Source organism: Mixophyes fleayi, chromosome 1, assembly GCF_038048845.1.
Source record: "Mixophyes fleayi isolate aMixFle1 chromosome 1, aMixFle1.hap1, whole genome shotgun sequence".
Taxonomy (NCBI): Eukaryota; Metazoa; Chordata; class Amphibia; order Anura; family Limnodynastidae; genus Mixophyes; species Mixophyes fleayi.
Genome location: NC_134402.1, coordinates 270,102,506 through 270,122,275, shown reverse-complemented (window position 1 = coordinate 270,122,275; position 19,770 = coordinate 270,102,506). Strand labels below are relative to the sequence as shown.

Sequence of the window (19,770 nt, the reverse complement as noted above, 5' to 3'; positions counted from 1 at the left end):
AGAGTTCCGTGTATATACGCCATCCCTTTTGCTACGTATAGCCTGTATTCCTAAGTATTGTGGTTAACTTTTATACAGTTTTCCAAATATGCGTTATGTCTGAGGAATTACCTTAGGGGTAATAAACACGCTGTTTTATATGCTCTACATTATTTATGTGGCACAAAAATAATATACAGTGTTATCCCGTGGTAGGCGGGTTGGTCTGTATTGCATTGTGCATATGTGTGCGTAAACCCTAATAGCACACATATATATTACCTGTTTAAAAGATAGAACAGATTTATTCTGTGTCTTTTTTCTTGCTGTTGTATCAGGTTACAATAGGTGAGTCTTCCAGGAGTAGAATACTCGCTGGTTGGCATACTCAAAAAATGTGTGTGTGTGTGTGTGTATATATATATATATATGGTCTAAATCACTGTCGCTTCTGGTGGCCGAACACATTAAGGTGATTTTTAAGTTTGAAATGGTACGTGAGTATACCCTTTTTCATGCTTCTACACACGTTTACACTGTGCTGGTTAAGCACCCACACAGCTTATATCTGTCCGCTAACACAGAAGCGGCATTACGCTGTTCAGGTATAAAACCATCTGCACAGAGATGCTGTTGTTCACCATCTTCCACAGATGGAGAGGATTTTATCTTGGACTGTTGCCACAGTCAGAATAAGGATGTTGTTCATTCCTCCCCAGATATGTCTATTTCCATCTTGTTTTACTATCAAGAGGAATGTTCTTGCTGATTACACTTACGAGGTGGATAATCCCAGCTTAAACTGTACCCAGTTTTCGCATTTGCAAGACTTACAGTCTATCCTTGGTTTTCAATTTTCAACCTTTTCATTTACACCCTAGTTGGGAAAAATGTTTTTCCTCATATCTTAGACTCGGTGTCTGTCTTTTGTCAAAGACCAGGTAGACAGTATTAGACTGGCTATGTTTTTCACCTCCCATAACTCTCCAGAGTCAATACAAAGGAGGTCCCTGTTGGTGACAATCCTGTGGCTCCTCTGTTCTCTTGTTCTGCTGTCCCCAGCGGGAGCAGACAAAGAAGTCCTCCTACGCAGAGCAGGGGCTGTTAACGGGTTTTATCTAGCGGCTCTCGGACAGAAGTGCTCTAGCCTTTATTCTCATTAAGGGTTAATGGGGTGGTTTGTATTCAGCCAACAGCATCATAGCTGGTAGGCATACAGCTATTCAGCTATGATACCTATAGTTAGCCACATGCTTACAGCACTTTGTTCCAATATCGGAACTCTCAATTTGTACTATTACAAATGAGTATCCAAAGGCTTCTGGCGGTAGGTGTGCTTTCTTTGTTTTATGTCAGCGACACCAGGCCGTGATGTTTACGTGTTCCATCCTCTCTGTTGATTTGAGGTCAGGGTGCCACATTCCGAGTCAGGCTTAGCCTTACAGGGGTGGTTATAGTTTATGTGCTGTGGAAGTCAGGTAAACATCCTTTGATTTGTGGACATTCCCCGAAGGTGGAAGTTATTTTTTACATCCAACGCTTAGCTTTCAGCTAGACCAGGGGTAGGCAACCTGCGGCTCTCCAGGTGTTGTGAAACTACAAGTCCCAGCATGCTTTGCCAGTAGATAACCAGCAGAGAGGTGGCAAGGCATGCTGGGATTTGTAGTTTCACAACACCTGGAGAGCCACAGGTTCCCTACCCCTGAGCTAGACGTTTTCAGCCAGAACATTATACTTGCAGCCTCTCAGCAAGAAGCAGGGTTGCAATATTGGGTTCACAGGTGATCACTTTGAGCCTACCCAGCTCTTCGTTTATTCTACCACGTTATAAGCGTTGGCTTATGCCTTATCTTCTAGTTCGGGGTTTTCAGTAGCTTACTACCGAAGAACACGCTCATCTCTTTTCTACACAGTTCCAAATTGCTCCTGGCAGAATTTCCTTTCAGTATCAGGAGTTTCTGTTTTGCAAAATAGGATACGAAGTTTCTACTTGTATCTTTGGCTCTCCTTGTTCGTAACATCTCCCATGTCTCAACAGGGAGATTCTTATCAAGGAAGGCTGATTTTAGGGCTTTGGATGTGCATAGCACCCCTTTGCCTTAATTCACTAATTTACCTTTCGGGTGGTGCTTAGTCACATTGTTTTTATTAGTGAGTCAGTTGTTCTTCTTTTACAGAGGGTCAGAAAACCTGTAGAGATTCGGTTTCAAAATGCAGTGCTGTTGCATATTTGTAGCACTCATGCAATTCCCGTATCCTAATGCAGGATAGGGGTCGACCTGTGTATGGTCGGAGGGGTGTTCCTTGTGCCATCCTATGGGCCAAGCTAGACCAACTTATTATTATTATTGTTATTGAGGGCTGAATGCCTTAGCAATCAATCCTTTACCAGGTAGAGTGGGTCACCTCAGGGTAATACCTTTGTACTCTCCTGGTTTGGTCATTGGGCTCTCTAAGAGGGAGCCCAGGTTCTTTTCACATGTTAACCTGTTTTCTCTATCGGCTCTCAATCTAATGGATTTGTCCATAGCCAAGTTGGGTCTCCCTATAACTTAGGATGTGATTCACAGCTCCTATTTGCTAGTGGGAGTTCAAGAGTTTCTAGGAGGGGGCGCATCCCAGCTAGTCTGGTGGTCTGCCGTATGTCTCGCAAAGCAGTGTTCTACTGTTTTAGGGGACTTGTGTTGTCGTCCCTCTTTTCCTGTTTTCAGAGCGGCCTCATCTCGTAGTTCGGCTCTTTTTGTTTTCATCATCTGGTTTGACGCTGTGGCGTCGGATGGCTAACCTTTTCGGCTAGAGAATCCTTACAAGGATATGGTTGCTACCTTCAATTCAGCGGTAGAGATTCTTTCTCAGCTGTTTTCTTTGGGCTAGAAATTATATTCAATGGTGTAAATTTCTGGAATTTCACACGTCCCACTCAGGAATCTTTTAAAGAATTTTCTTTACCAGCTGGCTTCTATGGGGTCTACGCCCTTCTTCTTTCAGCGTGCAGCTTCCGTGGCTCTCTGTCTAGCTCAGCGGAAGGTTGTTTTGTTTAAGTGGTTTCTTTATGCTCAGCCCACCCTTGGTTGGTTGTGGATTTCCAGGGAGTCTAGTTCTCGTCATCAGGAGGCTTGCTTTGGCCTCCGGTGACTCTCTGAATTAGTTAAACTGTTAGCTCTCTATATGAGTGCTCCCTCAGATATCGCTGAGTTAGTTAAGCTGTTTGCTCATGAAATGAGTGCTCCCTTGTTTATCTCTGAATGGTTTAAGCACTGTATCAGTGCTCCATTAGATATCACTGAGTGGCTTAAGCTGTTGCATCAGTGTATATGGTGATCCTTTGTATATCATTGAGTGGATTGAGTTGTTAGCTCAATGCAGGCTGTTCTCTTGGATGTCACATCTCGTAGGGGATCTGGGGCGAGAGTGTGTATGGCTCTTCCTCATTTTCTTTACCAGAAACTTAGTGGCGCGTTGTACGAGACATTATTGGTTATGACAATTAGTGCCTGCATTCCACTGACACAGAGATTGTAGTTCATCATTCTCGTGCCTCTTCTTTTTGTGTAACGTTTCTCCGACGGGAGATAGTTTGTGCTCTTGTTCGCACAGTTCCTGTTTAGGAATTGAATGCCCATTTAGCCTCTCTAACGCTAAAGAGCGTAGGGGGGACAGGGTCTAGGTGGTCTCTTGCCACTGCATCACGACCAACATTCTGTCTGTTCCCCTCTGCAGGTTCCAGTGACTTTTACAGTGCACTTTCCAGGAGGGTTGCAGCTTTTTGTACGCCACAAAAGCGTCATTCAAGGGCGCAGTTGTACAGAGTGGCAGCGTCTGTTTCTGCTGCATATTGTTTCTTTGTTGCATGCCTTTGCATTCACAAATGCAGGGTTTTGAACACAAAACATTGCGCACAGCCGTTCCAGAGCATTCCCGCCCTTGGACACAGCTTTGGTAGCTCCCCAAGGTAACGCAGTGTCCCCCAGTGGTAGGACAGAGAAAAGAGGATTTTTACTCACCGTAAAATCAGTTTCTCTTACTACACTGGGGGACACTGCGTGCCCTCCCTTGCTCTGAAAGTAGTGTATCTTTGGTGTTGCTTTCTAAATTGCTTTTTCTCTCTTCCTGGCTTGGTTATACAAAACTGAAGTCCGCTACAGAGGAGGGGCATAGTGGGGGAGGAGTCAGGGGAACAAACAAGTTTATAAGTGCCTAACTCCAGTCCCACCTACTATACCCCAAGGTAACGCAGTGTCCCCCAATGTAGTAAGAGAAACTGATTTCACGGTGAGTAAAAATCCTCTTTTTGTACATGTTAAACATTCTGAATTATGCATATACTTTGAGGTGGCAGGTGTTAGGCATTCACTATTACATTCTATGAGGCATCTTTTCTGCTTTTTTTCCTTACAAGGAAGTACATCTATATGTGCACATTGAAAATTGAAATGTGACACATAAAGTCCCCGTATAACTTATTTAAGAAATAAATGAGACTCCAGCCAGCAGTTTTAGGTAGATTTGAAAGAATGTCCTAAATCAAATGTAGGCAGGACTTTTAAGTAAAATATTGTTTTTAAAAGCATGCACCTTCGTGTGACAAATTACAGTCCTGAAAATCTTCATGTAAAGCAATTGCATAAATCTTCTTTAAATCGTGTAATGTGGATGTGTATATGCCCTGTGGTAAATAGGTACATTGTGCATATATTTGCACAGTGCCTCCCTATTTTTACTAGTGTGGAAATGATCTCCACAGTTAGAAGGAACTCAAATGGAACTTACTCTGAGATTTGAACCAGGGTCTTCACCACGTCTCTGTGTAATTGTTAAAACCCTCAACCAATCAATTACTTCATGGCAAGTTTTGATTTTAGTTTTTAACTTTTAGCAAATATAATTTAAAAGCGATTGCAACTATTTGCAGTGTTCAGATATTTACATGCTAAGCAAACTCGTAAGTCGTATGATTTGTATTGTGTACACTTTGTGGTGATTTTAAGATTTCTTTCTTTGTTAACTAATATAATGAGTACAGATCAATGACTGCCTCTTGCAAATTACCCAGTTAGTTATTGATCATGCTTTCTATCTTTTTTTTTTTTCATCATTTAGTTCAAGGATCAGACTTCCTTGTCGTGGGCAGCAGCAAAACGACTCGATTTCACTTTGCAACTTCCAAAATTAACAGCTAAATTGTTTGAAGTGGAAGGACACATGGGAAGAGCAGAATTTACAGCTTGCCAGGTTATTTGTTATGTGCTTGCATTTATCTGTTGGGAACTTACAACACTCACAAATGTATATGTAAAATGGCATGTGTTATGACAAAATTGAAGATTTATTGTATGCATCCGGTTCTAGTTGAACTGAGTGTGTGTTGTTTCCACTGTTAGCTGTAGTGGAGCACAGATGATGGGGTTTGTTGCACTCCTTCGTGGTAGGCCACTGGAAAAAACAAGAACGGACTGTCCATTTAACCAGCAAACAACCTTTTGCTGGTTAAAACTATATATGAAGGGCAAAAAAGCACTATGTAAGTCTATAACATCCTTAGGGCCAATGACTCCCCTGTGTTTAGCTAAGAGCACTGTTTGAATGTTCTGCCTACTAACTAGCAGTCCTGGTCCTCATCATCAGCTATTTATATAGGGCCACTAATTCCGCAGCGCTGTACAGAGAACACACTTAGACAATTTAGATTAAACTCCAGGGCAGGGACTAACATGCACAGAGAGAGAGTCTAGGGTCAATTTGATGCCAGCCAATTAACCTACTAGTATGTTTTTGAAGTGTGGGAGGAAATCGGAGCACCAGGAAGGAAACCCATGCAAACACTGGGAGATCATGCACACAGATAAGGCCATGATCGGGAATTGAACTCATGACCTCGGTGCTGTGAGGCAGTGCTAACCACTGAGCCACCGTGCTGCCCAGAGTAAATGGGCAGGAGGAACCAGCCATAGTCACACACCACCCTGAAACAAACTATTCCAAGTGACAGTAAAAGACAGTAGTGACACTCACATTCCCATTGTAGAAAAATAGTCAAAGGACCTGTGGTTACGCCTTAGTTGCGCACGCTATCCTCTTATTCTGTTCTCATATACGCTCATTATAAACTCGCACTTTTCCTTAAATAATGTTGCCTTATTCAGTCATTTAAACACACTAAATAACACTTATGCTTTACAGAATTATTTATCTAATAACCACTGTATTTTAGTAGTACTAACAATATATATTCTTTATAAGTAATCAATACTCACAACTTATGTATATATTCAAATTAAAGTATTTTATTATTATTATTATTATTATTATTATTATTATTATTATTATTAATTTTGATTAATTAATTCTGAAGGGGAATGGGGAGCCAGTGAAGGGCTAGGTAGAGGGGGGAGACAGAAGAGGAGCGACGAGAAAGGAAAATAAGCCTAGCGGCAGCGTTAAGAAGTGTTAAATTTTACTGTTAACACAGAAAACCCTGCATTCACAGTTCACAGATATATCATAAAATTGTTCAACATAACATAGTATATCAATATAAAATTAACCCTAGGTTCACCACCTTTATTCCTTACACTATCCTTGCATCCAGTATTTATAATATTGATTTAACTATCACATATATCAAACAATAGCTATGCAGTTATATGTATATAAATAGTTAAATCAACAATTTCCAGCAGATATAGCTATATAAATATATATTATTATCAATGACACTTATCAAATCCGTGTATCCTGGATCCAATTCTTTGTCTGCAATGTAGGGAACGTCCTTTTCTGTAGTGTAGTGTATATTTTCTGTAGTATGGTGTATTCCTATTATTTTCTGTAGTGTATACCTATAGTAAAGTGTATTCCTATAATATATTGTATTCCTTTTCTGTATTGTAGTGTGTGCTCGCTGTCCAGGGGCAGGTAGGCAGCAGAGAGAGAGGGGGAGTCCCGGGTCTGGCTTTTATAGTCCAGGCCCAGCCTCCCCAGCTGCCAGGTGTGTGCGGAAATTCACCATACACACGTGGATGCTGTGTGTGGGGACCAGGGGTGATGATGTCATCACCCCTGGCATCTAGCCTCACTGTGTACGTGCCGACTTGAGTCGCACACACATTGGGGTTATTTAATGTAACTGCGCATGTGCAGTTGATCAATGTGCGTGTGCGCTTGTCATGCTTGCGCATACTGTTTCCCCCTTCTCAGGGGGCCACAAAGTTGGTGCGCTATCTACACTAAAACTCGCTGAGTGTCTGGTGGACAAACAGCAACAGTAGGAGTAGTTGGTAATGGCACATTATAAATATGATAAATTAAAAATTTCTATAGGCCAATCTCTCTGCTTAACGTGGATATTAAGTTATACGCAAAACTGATTGCAAATAGACTAAAAATGTTATTCCCAGAGATAGTTCATTCAGATCAGGTGGGTTTCGTCCCAGGTCAGGAGGCACGGGACAACACCACCAAGGTGATAGATCTGATCCATGTGGCCTCTTGTTCAGCAACAGCGTCAATGCTTTTGTCCACTGATGCAGAGAAGGCTTTTGATCGCGTGAGTTGGCCTTTTATGAGAGGGATCCTTGAACACTTGGGCCTGGGTCCCGTGAGTCTCCATAGAATCCTAGCACTTTACCGAAGGCCTACGGCTCGGATCAAGATTAATGGGGACTTGTCGGAGTCAGTTGTGATGGGTAACGGCACTAGGCAGGGGTGTCCACTCTCACCACTCATTTTTGTGTTGTGCATGGAGGCTTTGGCGAGAGCTATCAGGGCCAACCCAAATATCTCGGGTCTGCAGGTTGGCGAGAAGGAACATAAACTGGCGTTATACGCAGATGATCTTTTAGCCATTATTACCAATCCAATTGTCTCCTTACCTAATCTGGTCAAAGAATTTCAAAAGTTCTAATTTTAAAATTAATTATAGTAAATCAGTGGCTTTGAATATTAAGACCCCGACCTCAGTGGTGGAGGGGTTAAAACTTGCCTTCCCTTTCATATGGCACCCTTCAAAATTAAGATATCTAGGGGTGATACTTGCTAGTGATCTCTCATGCCTTTATGACCTCAATTTTAGACCATTTCTGGGCAAGCTCAGGGGGGATTTAAGGGAGTGGCAGAGTAAGAACTTTACTTGGATGGGTCGGGTTAACATAATCAAAATGAATGTCCTTCCCCGTCTTTTATATCTCATACAGACTTTACCGATTCATGTTCCGGACTCTTGGTTTCAGGGTATTCAGCGAATAGTGCGTGACTTTGTATGGTGTGGAAGACGTCCTAGATTTAAGCACAAGATATTATTTAGACGCAGACATCTAGGAGGCCTACAACTTCCGCACTTCTCCTCTTACTATGACGCAGCAATACTGGTCAGAATAATGGAGATGTCTGGGAGGGCTGAATTGAAACAGTGGGTTGAAATTGAGTCATTCTTTCTGGAATCCCCTGCTGCCACACTGCTCTGGCTCTCCAGTATCCCTAAGATTGCCCATCCTACCATAGGCCCCACATTAGCTAAATGGTCTAAGCTCAGAACCCTCACATGTATTTCCTCCCCAATCTCTCCACTAACCCCATTATTCAATAATCCAAAGTTCCCCCCTGGAATTGCCCCATCAGCTTTCAAACAATGGGCTCAAGCGGGAATTCATCGTGTCGGCCAGTTGGTGGGTGATGCGGGGGCGTTATGTCATTTGTAGAGGTCCAATCCAAATGGGATCTGCCTAATCTAGAGATCTGGAGATACCTGCAGATTAAACATCTCTTATCGTTGGGACTCCCAAGACAACACATTTCTAGGTGCTTAACAGTTTTTGAATCTCTGTGCTGCAGATCTTCCTGTCCTCCGCATTCTCTTTCAACTATATATAAGCTTTTAGTAGAACATCTATTTGTGGCCCCTCCAAAATTTACTATAGAGTGGGAGAGAGATCTAGGAGTAGAGTTACAAGATTCTGACTGGTCCAAACTATTCCAAGCAGCTCATGCGTGCTCTCCTAATGTTTCAATTCTAGAGACCCACTATAAGGTACTCACTAGGTGGTACAGATGCCCGGCCTACTTGGCGAGCGTTTTCTGCGGGGTGCCTGTCACATGTTGGAGGTGTAATCAGGCAACTGGTTCTCTATTGCATATCTGGTGGGATTGCCCAGTGCTGCAAACATTCTGGTCGCGGGTGATGAGCATCATGCGGAAGTTACTAGGCCAAAGCATACCCAACACTCCAGTATTTTGGCTTCTAAACAAAGTTGACATGTCTATATCAAGCTTTAAAAAATCTCTCTTAAAATTCATAATCTCAGCAGCTAAGCCAGTAATCCCAGTAAAATGGAGACCAACTACGCCTCCAAGTATTCGGGACTGGTCGAATAGATTGGAACACTACAGGATCATGGAGGAGATGAATCTTTCATCCAAAGATTCCTTCGAAACCTACTATGCCATTTGGTGCCCATGGCTAGACCTCCTAGATTCACCAGAGTCCCCGATATCAGAATTAACAAATTGAATGGTGAGGGCCCAATTTGGCATCTAAGCACTAGCTTGGTAGGGTGGGACATACGTGTAGGTGTTGGGTTTCACTGAAGTGCATTTTCCTGGGCTAGAGGAGCCTTAAACTAAGGTCTCGAGTGAGGAATTTTGCTGGATTCCCCCCCCCCTTCCCTAATGGTTACCTTTTCCCCCTTTTCCCTTTGTCTTTGTCTGTGTGTTTTATGTTAGAAGGTACTTAGCAGCTACATGTATGGTTCGGCGCTTCTTTTTTCTATTTTAAGGTCTTTGAGTACATTATGGCCTGGAGCCATAATGTCGGTATTCCATTGCCAACAACTTACCATGCTATTGTGTTTGATTTGCATTTACAACCTGTTTGTGTTTTTGAAAACCCAATAAAAATTTCTTTCTCTTTCCTGCCATTGGGCAACACTGCGAGACATTGGGGTGTAGTAGTGGGCTCAGGAGTCTTGTCACTTTAGCTTGTTAAGTCTTTGCACTCCTCCTCTACTTAACCCCTCCTCTCCCGGGAGATCCTCACTTTTTTTTTAAGTGACTTGGAGCTAAGGTCACTGTAGTATAGGCTCCTGCCTATACTCTATTAGTCTTTATAGATATACATGTTTTTATTTTTCTTTCCCTTAGGTGCAGCGCGGGACTCCAGCCTAAGACCCAGGAGAGTGAGTAGGACGCAGCTCTGCTCACTCTGGGTCCCAGCGCAGGTAAGAGAAGCCCTGGGCTCACTTACCTTCACCTTCTGCCGGTATTTACCCTTAGAATAGATGTGAAGCCACAGTCTCCAGGATAGCGGACAGGGGAGTGAGTTTGTAGTCAGCTTCTCCTCCCATGACGCTTCAGAGGCCGGCAGGTCCCCGCTCGCCCCTATGGCAACGAGCAGCTAAGAAAAGAGGAGACAAGCGGCGCTCACACTCATTTAGAGGTCAGTTGGTCCGTTTCTCAGGACTCGCGCTCCTGGGCATTATTTATGATACAGCGCGAGTCCAGCGCTTCATGGTGGCCATTTTTGCGAGGTCTGGATGGCGCCTGAAGGCGGAGGCAAGCAGGGCGGGCAGAAGCAGCAGGAAGGGGAGGAGAAGTAATGACAACTTCCTCCTCCCAGGCTGTACTTCCCCGCGCGCAGGATTGGGTCTACTCGTGGGAACACTGAAGTAAACAGCGTGTCAGCGCTGGCCAGATCCTCTGCTTGGCCTCTCCTCTACCGACAGACATAACTGCTATTCAGGCTTGTATGACTGATGTTTTGTGGAGGTGTTACATATATATATGCATTTGTCATGTGAGTTATTAATAGGAATTTTCACAGACAGTACTGTACAGTCTTTTTGCTATTGGAGTGGTGCTCTTAATTTAAAGAGCCTTCCTAGCACAGGAGACTTTTTCTTATATAATCTCATTTTTTGTCTACATTTCTTTTTATAATTATTTTTAGAAATAAGACAATGGCTGAGAAGGGGACAGCTAAAAGCAAGGGTCGCTCTGCGCTTTCTGCAATGTATTTTACCTGTTCAAAATGTAACATAAAACTTTCTGTTGGGCAGACAGACCGAAACGCCCTTTGCGCAGTATGTACTGCGGAGGCTCAGGTGAATGACAGCCCAGTCCAGGGGGCATCCCCTACAATGGTGGAACCGCCTTGGCTGCAATCCTTCTCTTCAGCTGTGGAAAGACTGACGTCAGTTATGCTGCATGTAACAGAGGTACGTGAGAACACTATCCCACTTACACTTGTAGGCAGTCAGTCTGATGAAAATGCTTCCACGTCACAGGCGGGGTCATCCCAGAGGGAAGACAGGTTATTATCCGTTTCCCAGAGGAGTAAGAGAGCTGTCATTGACACAGGTCTAGACCTAGAACAGGATTCTGATCTCTCCTCGGCAGAGGAAGGTGAGGTGGATTTGAGCCCGGAAGGGGAATGCCGTTATGACTCTGACTCACTTTCCACTAGTGTGGATAGTTTAATTTTAGGAATCGGGCATACGTTAGGGTATGCTGATCCTGAGCCTTCAGCGCCCATTGGTGTCTCTCTATTTAAAAGAGCTAAAGCACAGTTGGCTACCTTCCCCCATTCTCCAGAGAAGTTGGAGATTATTTCTGAGGCTTGGCAGCGGCCAAGTAAACAATTTATGATGCCAGGGAAATTCAAATCCCTTTATCCTCTGCCACCTGAGGACACGGTAAGGTGGGAATCATTACCTAAGGTGGATACCCCGGTGGCCCGTTTAGCTTCCTCTTCTGCTATTCTTGTCCAAGAACGGATAGCCCTCAAAGAGTACACAGATAAAAAGTGTGATTCTGCCCTTCGCTCAGCATACATTGCTGTGGGAAGTATGTTTAGACCCAATATGGCTGTGGCCTGGGCCAACAAGGCCGTGCAGTTATGGATGGAAGCTTTGAATAAAGGGCTTAGAGATAATACTCTGCGTACAGAACTCCTAGATCTTGCAGGGCATGTACTGGAGACCTCAGAGTATGTGGCAAACGCAGCTATGGATGCGGTGTCAGTGAATGCTAAGGCCTCCGCTCTTATTGTAGCAGCTCGGCGTAACCTATGGTTACGGACATGGTCGGTGGATGCAGACTCTAAAAGGGCTTTCGAGAATTTACCCTTTGACGGCCTAACCCTATCCGGGGCGGAGCTTGAGAGGGTCATCCAGGAGACCACAGGGGCAAAGAGCACTGCTCTCCCTACTGTCCCCAACAGGTCCCGTCAAGGAAGATTCCGTTCCTTTTGGAGTTTCTCCCGAGGGGGAGGTACCGTTAATAGAGGGCAGTACACAGCACCTAGGGCACCTGCTATTAGAGGCAGAGGAGGCAGAGGTGCGGCGAGAAGAGGTTCTATTCGCCCAGCAGGTAAGACCTCAGCGTGACAGGGCTGTTCAGGGGGAGCATCAAGTAGGAGCACGTCTCCTTCAGTTCAGGGGTCAGTGGTGGAAATCCACGGCAGATCTCTGGATGCGAGGGATTGTATCCAGGGGCTATGTGATAGACCTTGCCCACTCCCCCCCGGTCACAGATTCTTCATCACCCCTCTTGTCCCCTCAGACGGGTGGCGCTTCAGGAGGCTATTCAAAGACTTCTAGCAGCGCAGGTTGTTATGCATGTGCCTCCTCTAGAAAGAGGTCTAGGTTTTTACTCGAACCTGTTTCTGGTACCAAAGCCAGATGGGTCCTTCCGGCCCATTCTGAATCTTCGGTCTTTAAACAAACATCTGATTATTCAGAAATTCCGAATGGAATACCTTCGCTCGGTAATAGCAGGGATAGAGAAAGGGGAGTTCTTGGCGTCCATAGACGTCAAGGATGCCTACTTGCATGTACCGATATGGGAAGGACATCAGAGTCTCCTTCGGTTTGCAGTAGGAGACGCACAGTTCCAGTTCAGGGCTCTCCCTTTCGGACTGGATACCGCCCCCAGAGTCTTTACCAAGATTATGGCCATCATGGCCAGTCTGTTGCGCCAGAAGAGTATAACAATCATACCTTATCTAGACGACCTGCTATTGAAGGCACCATCGGCAGTTCTTCTGTCCCACCATGTGCAGACAGTCATTCAGATTCTTCAGAGTCACGGCTGGGTGTTGAATGTACCCAAGTCATCTCTTGTTCCAGCCCAACAAATGCGTTTCCTGGGCCTGCTCTTCGATACTCAGTCTCTGAGAGTTTTCCTTCCAAGGGAAAAAATCTTAGCCCTGTGGAAAAGGACCAGAGTCATTCTAGCGAAAAAGAGAGTCTCGGTCCTCAGTTGTATGAAACTCTTGGGGACAATGGTCTCGGTTTTCGAAGCAGTCCCTTTTGCGCAGTTTCATTCCCGTCCACTTCAGGCAGAGATCTTACTCAAGTGGTCAGGGTCTCAGAAGAATTTGGACAAACAGATTATTCGTCTGTCCAGACCCACAAGGCTGTCTCTTGTCTGGTGGATGTCCCAAACCAATCTGGAAAAGGGCCAATCCTTACAGACCTGGTCTTGGACTCTAGTCACAACAGATGCAAGTCTGTTGGGATGGGGAGGTGTAACAGGAACTCTGAGGCTTCAGGGTCTCTGGTCCCCTCAAGAATCACTTCTCCCAATAAACATCCTAGAGCTCAGAGCAGTGTACAATACTCTGATAGGAGCCCAGAGATTTCTAAGAGGAAAACCGCTGCAGATTCAGTCCGACAACGCCACCACGGTGGCATACATAAACCACCAGGAGGGCACTCGCAGCGCGGCTGCCATGCGAAAGACCAGGCGCATTTTGTCTTGGGCAGAGCATCAAGTGCCCAAGATTTCAGCCATTCACATTCCGGGGGTGGAGAATTGGGAGGCAGACTTCCTCAGCAGACACTCACTTCATCCCGGGGAATGGGCTTTGAACAGTCAGATCTTCTCCCTTTTGGTGGACCGTTGGGGCTGCCCAGACATAGATCTGATGGCGTCCAGGCTGAACCATCAGGTTCCACGCTACAGCGCAAGGGCTGGAGACCCAGGGGCGGAAATAATAGATGCCATGTCAGTTCCATGGACATATCAGATGGTGTATCTTTTTCCTCCCATACCAATGATTGCGCGGGTCCTAAAGAAATTGAAGAGGGAGAAAGTTCCCGCTATTCTAATAGCTCCATTTTGGCTACGCAGAGCGAGGTTCTCAGATCTACTGTTATTAGCAGGAGCTCCTCTATTCCAGCTTCCCATGCAGGCAGATCTTCTGTCTCAGGGTCCGTTCCTTTACCAGGGTTTGGATCAGCTGGCTTTGATGGCCTGGCTATTAAAACCCTAATACTTAAAGCTAAGGGTTTCTCTCAAGAGGTTATAAGCACCATGATTAGGGCCAGAAAGCCTGCGTCATCTTCCATCTATTATAGAGTCTGGAAGACATATATTTTGTGGTGTGAGTTTAAGAAATTCCATTCCTCTAGATTTAAACTCTCGTGTGCTGGATTTTCTACAGGATGGGGTTCAGAGGGGTCTTCGTCTGGGTTCTCTCAAGGGCCAGATATCAGCCCTTTCTGTCTTCTTTCAGAAAAAGATTGCAAGTTATTCTGACATTAAGATTTTCTTGCAAGGAGTGTTACATATACAACCTCCATTTTGCCATCCTGTCGAGCCCTGGGACCTCAATTTGGTTCTTCGTGCTCTTTCTAGGCCTCCATTTGAACCAATGGAGTCAATAGATTTAAGGTATCTTACGTGGAAGACAATATTTTTGTTGGCGATAGCTTCTGCTCGCAGAGTGTCTGAGCTTGGAGCTCTTTGCTGTGACCCCCCTTTTCTTAATTTCCACGCTGATAGGGCAGTCCTTCGTACTAAGCCATCTTTAGTTCCTAAGGTGGTTTCCAGGTTTCACCTAAATCGGGAGATTGTGGTGCCTGTGTTCTGAGCAAAGAAGGACTCCTTAGAAGGGTCCATGCAGTAGTTGGATGTGGTACGAGCTCTACAGGCTTATGTAGACCGTACATCTCAGGTTAGAAAGACCAGAGATCTTTTTGTTTTATATGACGCCAACAAGAGAGGTTGGCCTGCTTCAAAGCAATCAATTGCCAGGTGGATAACGTCCACGATTCCAGAAGCTTACGTTGCAGCTTCTCTGTCCGTTCCAGGAAATTTGAAGGCGCATTCTACTAGGGCAGTAGGTGCCTCCTGGGCGGCTAGGCACGGGGCGTCTGCGGAGCAGTTGTGCAGGGCGACGACATGGTCTTCCGTCCACACCTTCGCTACATTTTACAGACTTCAGGGCTTTGCGTCGGCTGATGCAAGCTTTGGTCGCAGGGTTATGCGTGCAGCTGGTCCAGAGCATTCCCACCCTTGAGGAAGCTTTGGTATATCCCCAATGTCTCGCAGTGTCCCCCAATGGCAGGAAAGAGAAAATAAGATTTTTACTCACCGTAAAATCCATTTCTCTAACTCCATTGGGGGACACTGCGCACCCTCCCTTGCTCTGTATATAGTTCTGTGTGTGAAAACTGTGGTTATGGTTCTTTATAATTTAAGACCTGTCCAGGTTATATTACCTCCTTTACGTTCACTCTTGGTTATTCAAAACTGAGGATCTCCCAGGAGAGGAGGGGTTAAGTAGAGGAGGAGTGCAAAGACTTAACAAGTTAAAGTGACAAGACTCCTGAGCCCACTACTACACCCCAATGTCTCGCAGTGTCCCCCAATGGAGTCAGAGAAATGGATTTTACGGTGAGTAAAAATCTTATTTTAAAAAAAAATCAAAAAATTAAACTACAAATAATATGTTAAATTCTGAAAAAGAAGTCTAACCTGTCACAGAAACCCATTTCAGTTACAGTGGGGCAGGTAGTCACTACGGATGCCAGTCTTTTGGGATGGAGAGCAGTTTTCATTCACCACTATGCCCAGGATATGAGGTCTTCTCAGAGTCCATGTTGCCAATCAGTGTTCTGGAACTTAGAGCCTAGTACCTGGTACTGAACACCTGTATATTGCTCCTTAATGACTGAGCTACTAGTGCCAGATGAACAACCACAGTGGAGGCTTATCTGAACCATAAGGGGTGCCTTTGCAGTCCCCAGCCCATGAGGGAAGTATCTCATGCTGCAGTGAGTGGGTCACATGGTTCTACTATATCAGCAGCCTAGTGCATATCTGGGTCCCAGGAAATAGGACACACTACCCCTCTGTGGTGCCATGTCATGGGACCTGTGACCAATTCTTTTAATCCATCTGTCGTCCCTCCAACTCCTACAGAATGTAACACAAAGGGTTCAAGCTGAAATAATTGCTTTTTCGTCCAAACCTCACAGATGGCTTTGGTGGCATGGCTCTTAATGCCATGATTCTTGGGAATAAAAGCCTTGCCAACCCAGTTATTGAGATAATGCCCCTTGTGAAATCCTTCTTGGCTTTGTTTTCTGCTTTTTCTTCAGAGGGTCATGGAAAAACACCTAGCCCCGAGTACTCTTAAGGTGCAGGTTTGTGCCCTCACAGTATGTTTCCAGCACCAGTTGGCACTGCCTTCTAATATTAAAGGGTTATTTGAAGGGCAAGGACCATGTTAGGCCGTCCTTTCATTCAGCTTGATCTGCTTGGGACCTGAATCTGTTTTTTTTCCTAGCTATTGTTTTAGTTAGGCAGGTCTCTGAGCTGGCAGATCTTTCCCTTACCTTACCAACCTTTCATTTTCCCAGGCAAAGTTCTTTGTTTTTGCTGTGTTTGGATACAACAAAGCACTGCTCTTTGGGTTTAAATGTATCCATTGCAGAGATCAAGCTATTTGGTATCCAAGGACAGCAGAAATAAAGAAAACATTCCCTTCCTTACTGAAAAGCACAGAATGAAGTCTAATGCTTAAGAAATGTATTTACAGAGTTTGCATTAGAGCATGTATGGGCTACTAAATTATTCAACATGGGCAATTCTTTTAAAACTGACACAAATTGTTTTAGACCAAATGTTGGCCAGATGTTCCGGTTTGTGCCAAAATGTTCATGTCTTGTTCATCACATTGTGGTCTGATTTTATTTGTCAGGTCCAAAAATATGGCTGATACATAGACCGAGTGTGGCCATCTGATGATCATAGTCCTTCTATCTTTTTGTATATTTGTCTTTCAGCAATGTGGTCTATGAAGTGGCCACATATCTTTTGCGATCATAGTATAGTGTGCATTTTTAGAACATCTTCACCTATGCATGCGACTTTATCTTCTATATCTTAAAGGGTTTCATTGAGCATCCTTAGATTGTAAGCTTGCGTCAGGACCTTCTTACCTCTTTGTCTGTATTACCCAGTATTGTATATCTTTGTGTTTTATCCCCTTTTATAAAGCACTACGGAAATCGCTGGCGCTATATAAATAAATGATTATGATTACAGTAAATAGAGGTTTGGTTTTTTTTGAAATGTAGAATCATTCTTCCCCCTTATATTGACCTTGAGAGCCAGCTGCTCCTGTAATAAGAGGACTTATTCACAGTCCTGAAAGAGGTCTCTTATACTCATTAATTGTCTGTGCTCCCTTTGTTACTTATTTCCCTACCACAGTCTCCAACATCCTCCCACCCAGCTGCTTGATCATTGCCACTAGCATATACACAAGCACAGTGAAAGGAGAAGGAAAAGGGGACTTCGCAAATAAAAATTTAGTAGGCACTACTGACCTGGGCAATCTATTAATTATCTTTTTGGAGTTTTTTTGTTTGTTTATTTTAACCCCTTTAAATTCAAACAGTTCCTTATTGTTTTTGCATGTATATTTGTGTGCCAGTTAGTTGCTTGTTCCTTTGAAGCTAACTTTAGCCTAAGGGGTTCTTTAACTTTCATATATTTCATTGAATTTTCAAGAAACATCTATTTTTTGTATATATTCTAATTTTCAGTAGTTTTGGTTTAGTATTGGAGAAAGTATGGTGTTACAAATGCTGTATGTAAACTTGGACATTGTTTTTTTTTTTTATTGTCGTTGCAGAATATGATAAGTTGTTTCTTAGACATCTATCAATTTGTACACTCCAAAATAACTGCTCTGGAAAGAGAGATAACCTTCCATCAAGAACATATTGCAACTCTGAAATCTGAGCTGCAGACTGCATGCCTACGTGAAAAAAAGAGCCTGTCTCCGGTAAGTGGCGTCATACTAAGTACATTTGGATTGAAATGGTTTAAGTTGCATGTCTTAAACAGCAGGCTCATGTTTGTTGCTCATGTTTTGGAGCCTTGAAATCATACAAAGTGTATGTGCCTCTACGTGTCTCTATATGAGGGTTTCTTTGTTCAACAAAATGTATTTAAATATATTGAATGTACAAATGGCAACCAAGCTAGTATTGGGAATAGAAAAAAGCCTATATCAATGTCAGCGGGGAAGGCCAAGCAGGTACAATATGTCATGTCAAAGATGTGTCAGGAGTTTTAGCTGCCTGTAATGAAGTGAAGAGGTAATATTTCACTTTTTAAAAGTGCTGCAGTGTGATATATATGATTAGCACTGCTAACTATGGGGCATATTCAATTAGGTCCGGCGATTACGCGCGGCTGCGCACATAAAGTGCCAATATGGTACTGCAACAACACAGATTTCCCTTTGCAACCCTATGGGGTGCGCATGAAAATCTGTGGTGTTGCGGTAACGGGAAGTGTGCAGCCGTGCGTAATCGTGATTACCGAACCTATCTGAATATGCTCCTATGTATTTTAGTTTGATTTTGTTAACATTATTCATTTTTATACACCAGGTGAAGTATGATGTCCGAGATTTGCCAAGTTCAAAATCCGAATTTCTCTTTGAAAGAAATGTCCCAGACTTTTTACCACTACAGCCTGAGCTGGACTTAACACACAGCCATATGAAGTACAACTATACGAACAGCAGATCTTTAAAGCCTATAGACAATACATCTACTACTGATCTTGCACTTACAGCCATGCAAGAGCTGCCAAATAGGACTTAACTTTTCTCCTCCAAAGGGCAATGTAACTAGCTACAGTCTTAATTAAAAGAATGACCTCCAGAAGTGTACATGTGCTTTGTAATCACCATGTTAGTGTATTTGGACACTGTTTTATATAACATGTATGTTCTTCTGTGCACAATGCATTTTATATAATCTTTTAATAACTCTATTGTTTATTTTATTACACATCAAAACGTTTTATTAATTTATTTTACAAAGGCCTATAATGATATTGTAATGTAAACTCCAGTGCACACCGTTAGTACCTTATATCATGGTAGTTCATTATTTGTAATAGCTGCCAACATTTCAATACAGTTTTTATGAGCATTTTGCTACTGTGAAGGTTCCTCTATCATCATCATCACCACCATTTATTTATATAGCGCCACTGATTCCGCAGCGCTGTACAGAGAACTCATTCACATCAGTCCCTGTCCCATTGGAGCTTACAGTTTAATTTCCCTAACACACAGAGAGAGAGAGAGACTAGGGGTCAATTTTAATAGCAGCCAATTAACCTACCAGTATGTTTTTAGAGTGTGGGAGGAAACCGGAGCACCCGGAGGAAACCCACGCAAACACGGGGAGAACATACAAACTCCTCACAGATAAGGCCATGGTCGGGAATTGAACTCATGACCCTGGTGCTGTGAGGTACAACTGCTAGCCACTAAGCCACCGTGCTGCCTAGAGTAAATGGGTAGGAGGAACCAGCCATAGTTGGCACACCACCCTGAAGCAAACAATTCCAAGTGCCAGTAAAAGACAGAAGTGCTAACCACTTAGCCACCGTGCTCATATTAGTAACATGAGTGAACTATAGCCATACATGCTGTGTACCTCACAATCGTGCTATTACAGTTGAATATTCTCATAATCAACT

General features: G+C 43.7%; 1 protein-coding gene across 2 annotated transcripts in view; it reads left to right on the top strand.

The window, feature by feature from the left end:
• CCDC171 (coiled-coil domain containing 171) overlaps nt 1-19,217 on the top strand; it is a 119,368-nt gene extending 100,151 nt beyond the window's left edge. For both annotated transcript variants that reach the window (XM_075210875.1, XM_075210874.1), the window contains 3 exons: nt 5,080-5,211; nt 17,900-18,052; nt 18,666-19,217. In XM_075210875.1, the coding sequence (XP_075066976.1) occupies nt 5,080-5,211; nt 17,900-18,052; nt 18,666-18,881 (501 nt within the window). In that variant the 3' untranslated portion in view covers nt 18,882-19,217. The remainder of the gene's footprint in view (nt 1-5,079; nt 5,212-17,899; nt 18,053-18,665) is intronic.
• Nucleotides 19,218-19,770: the final 553 nt, after the last annotated feature.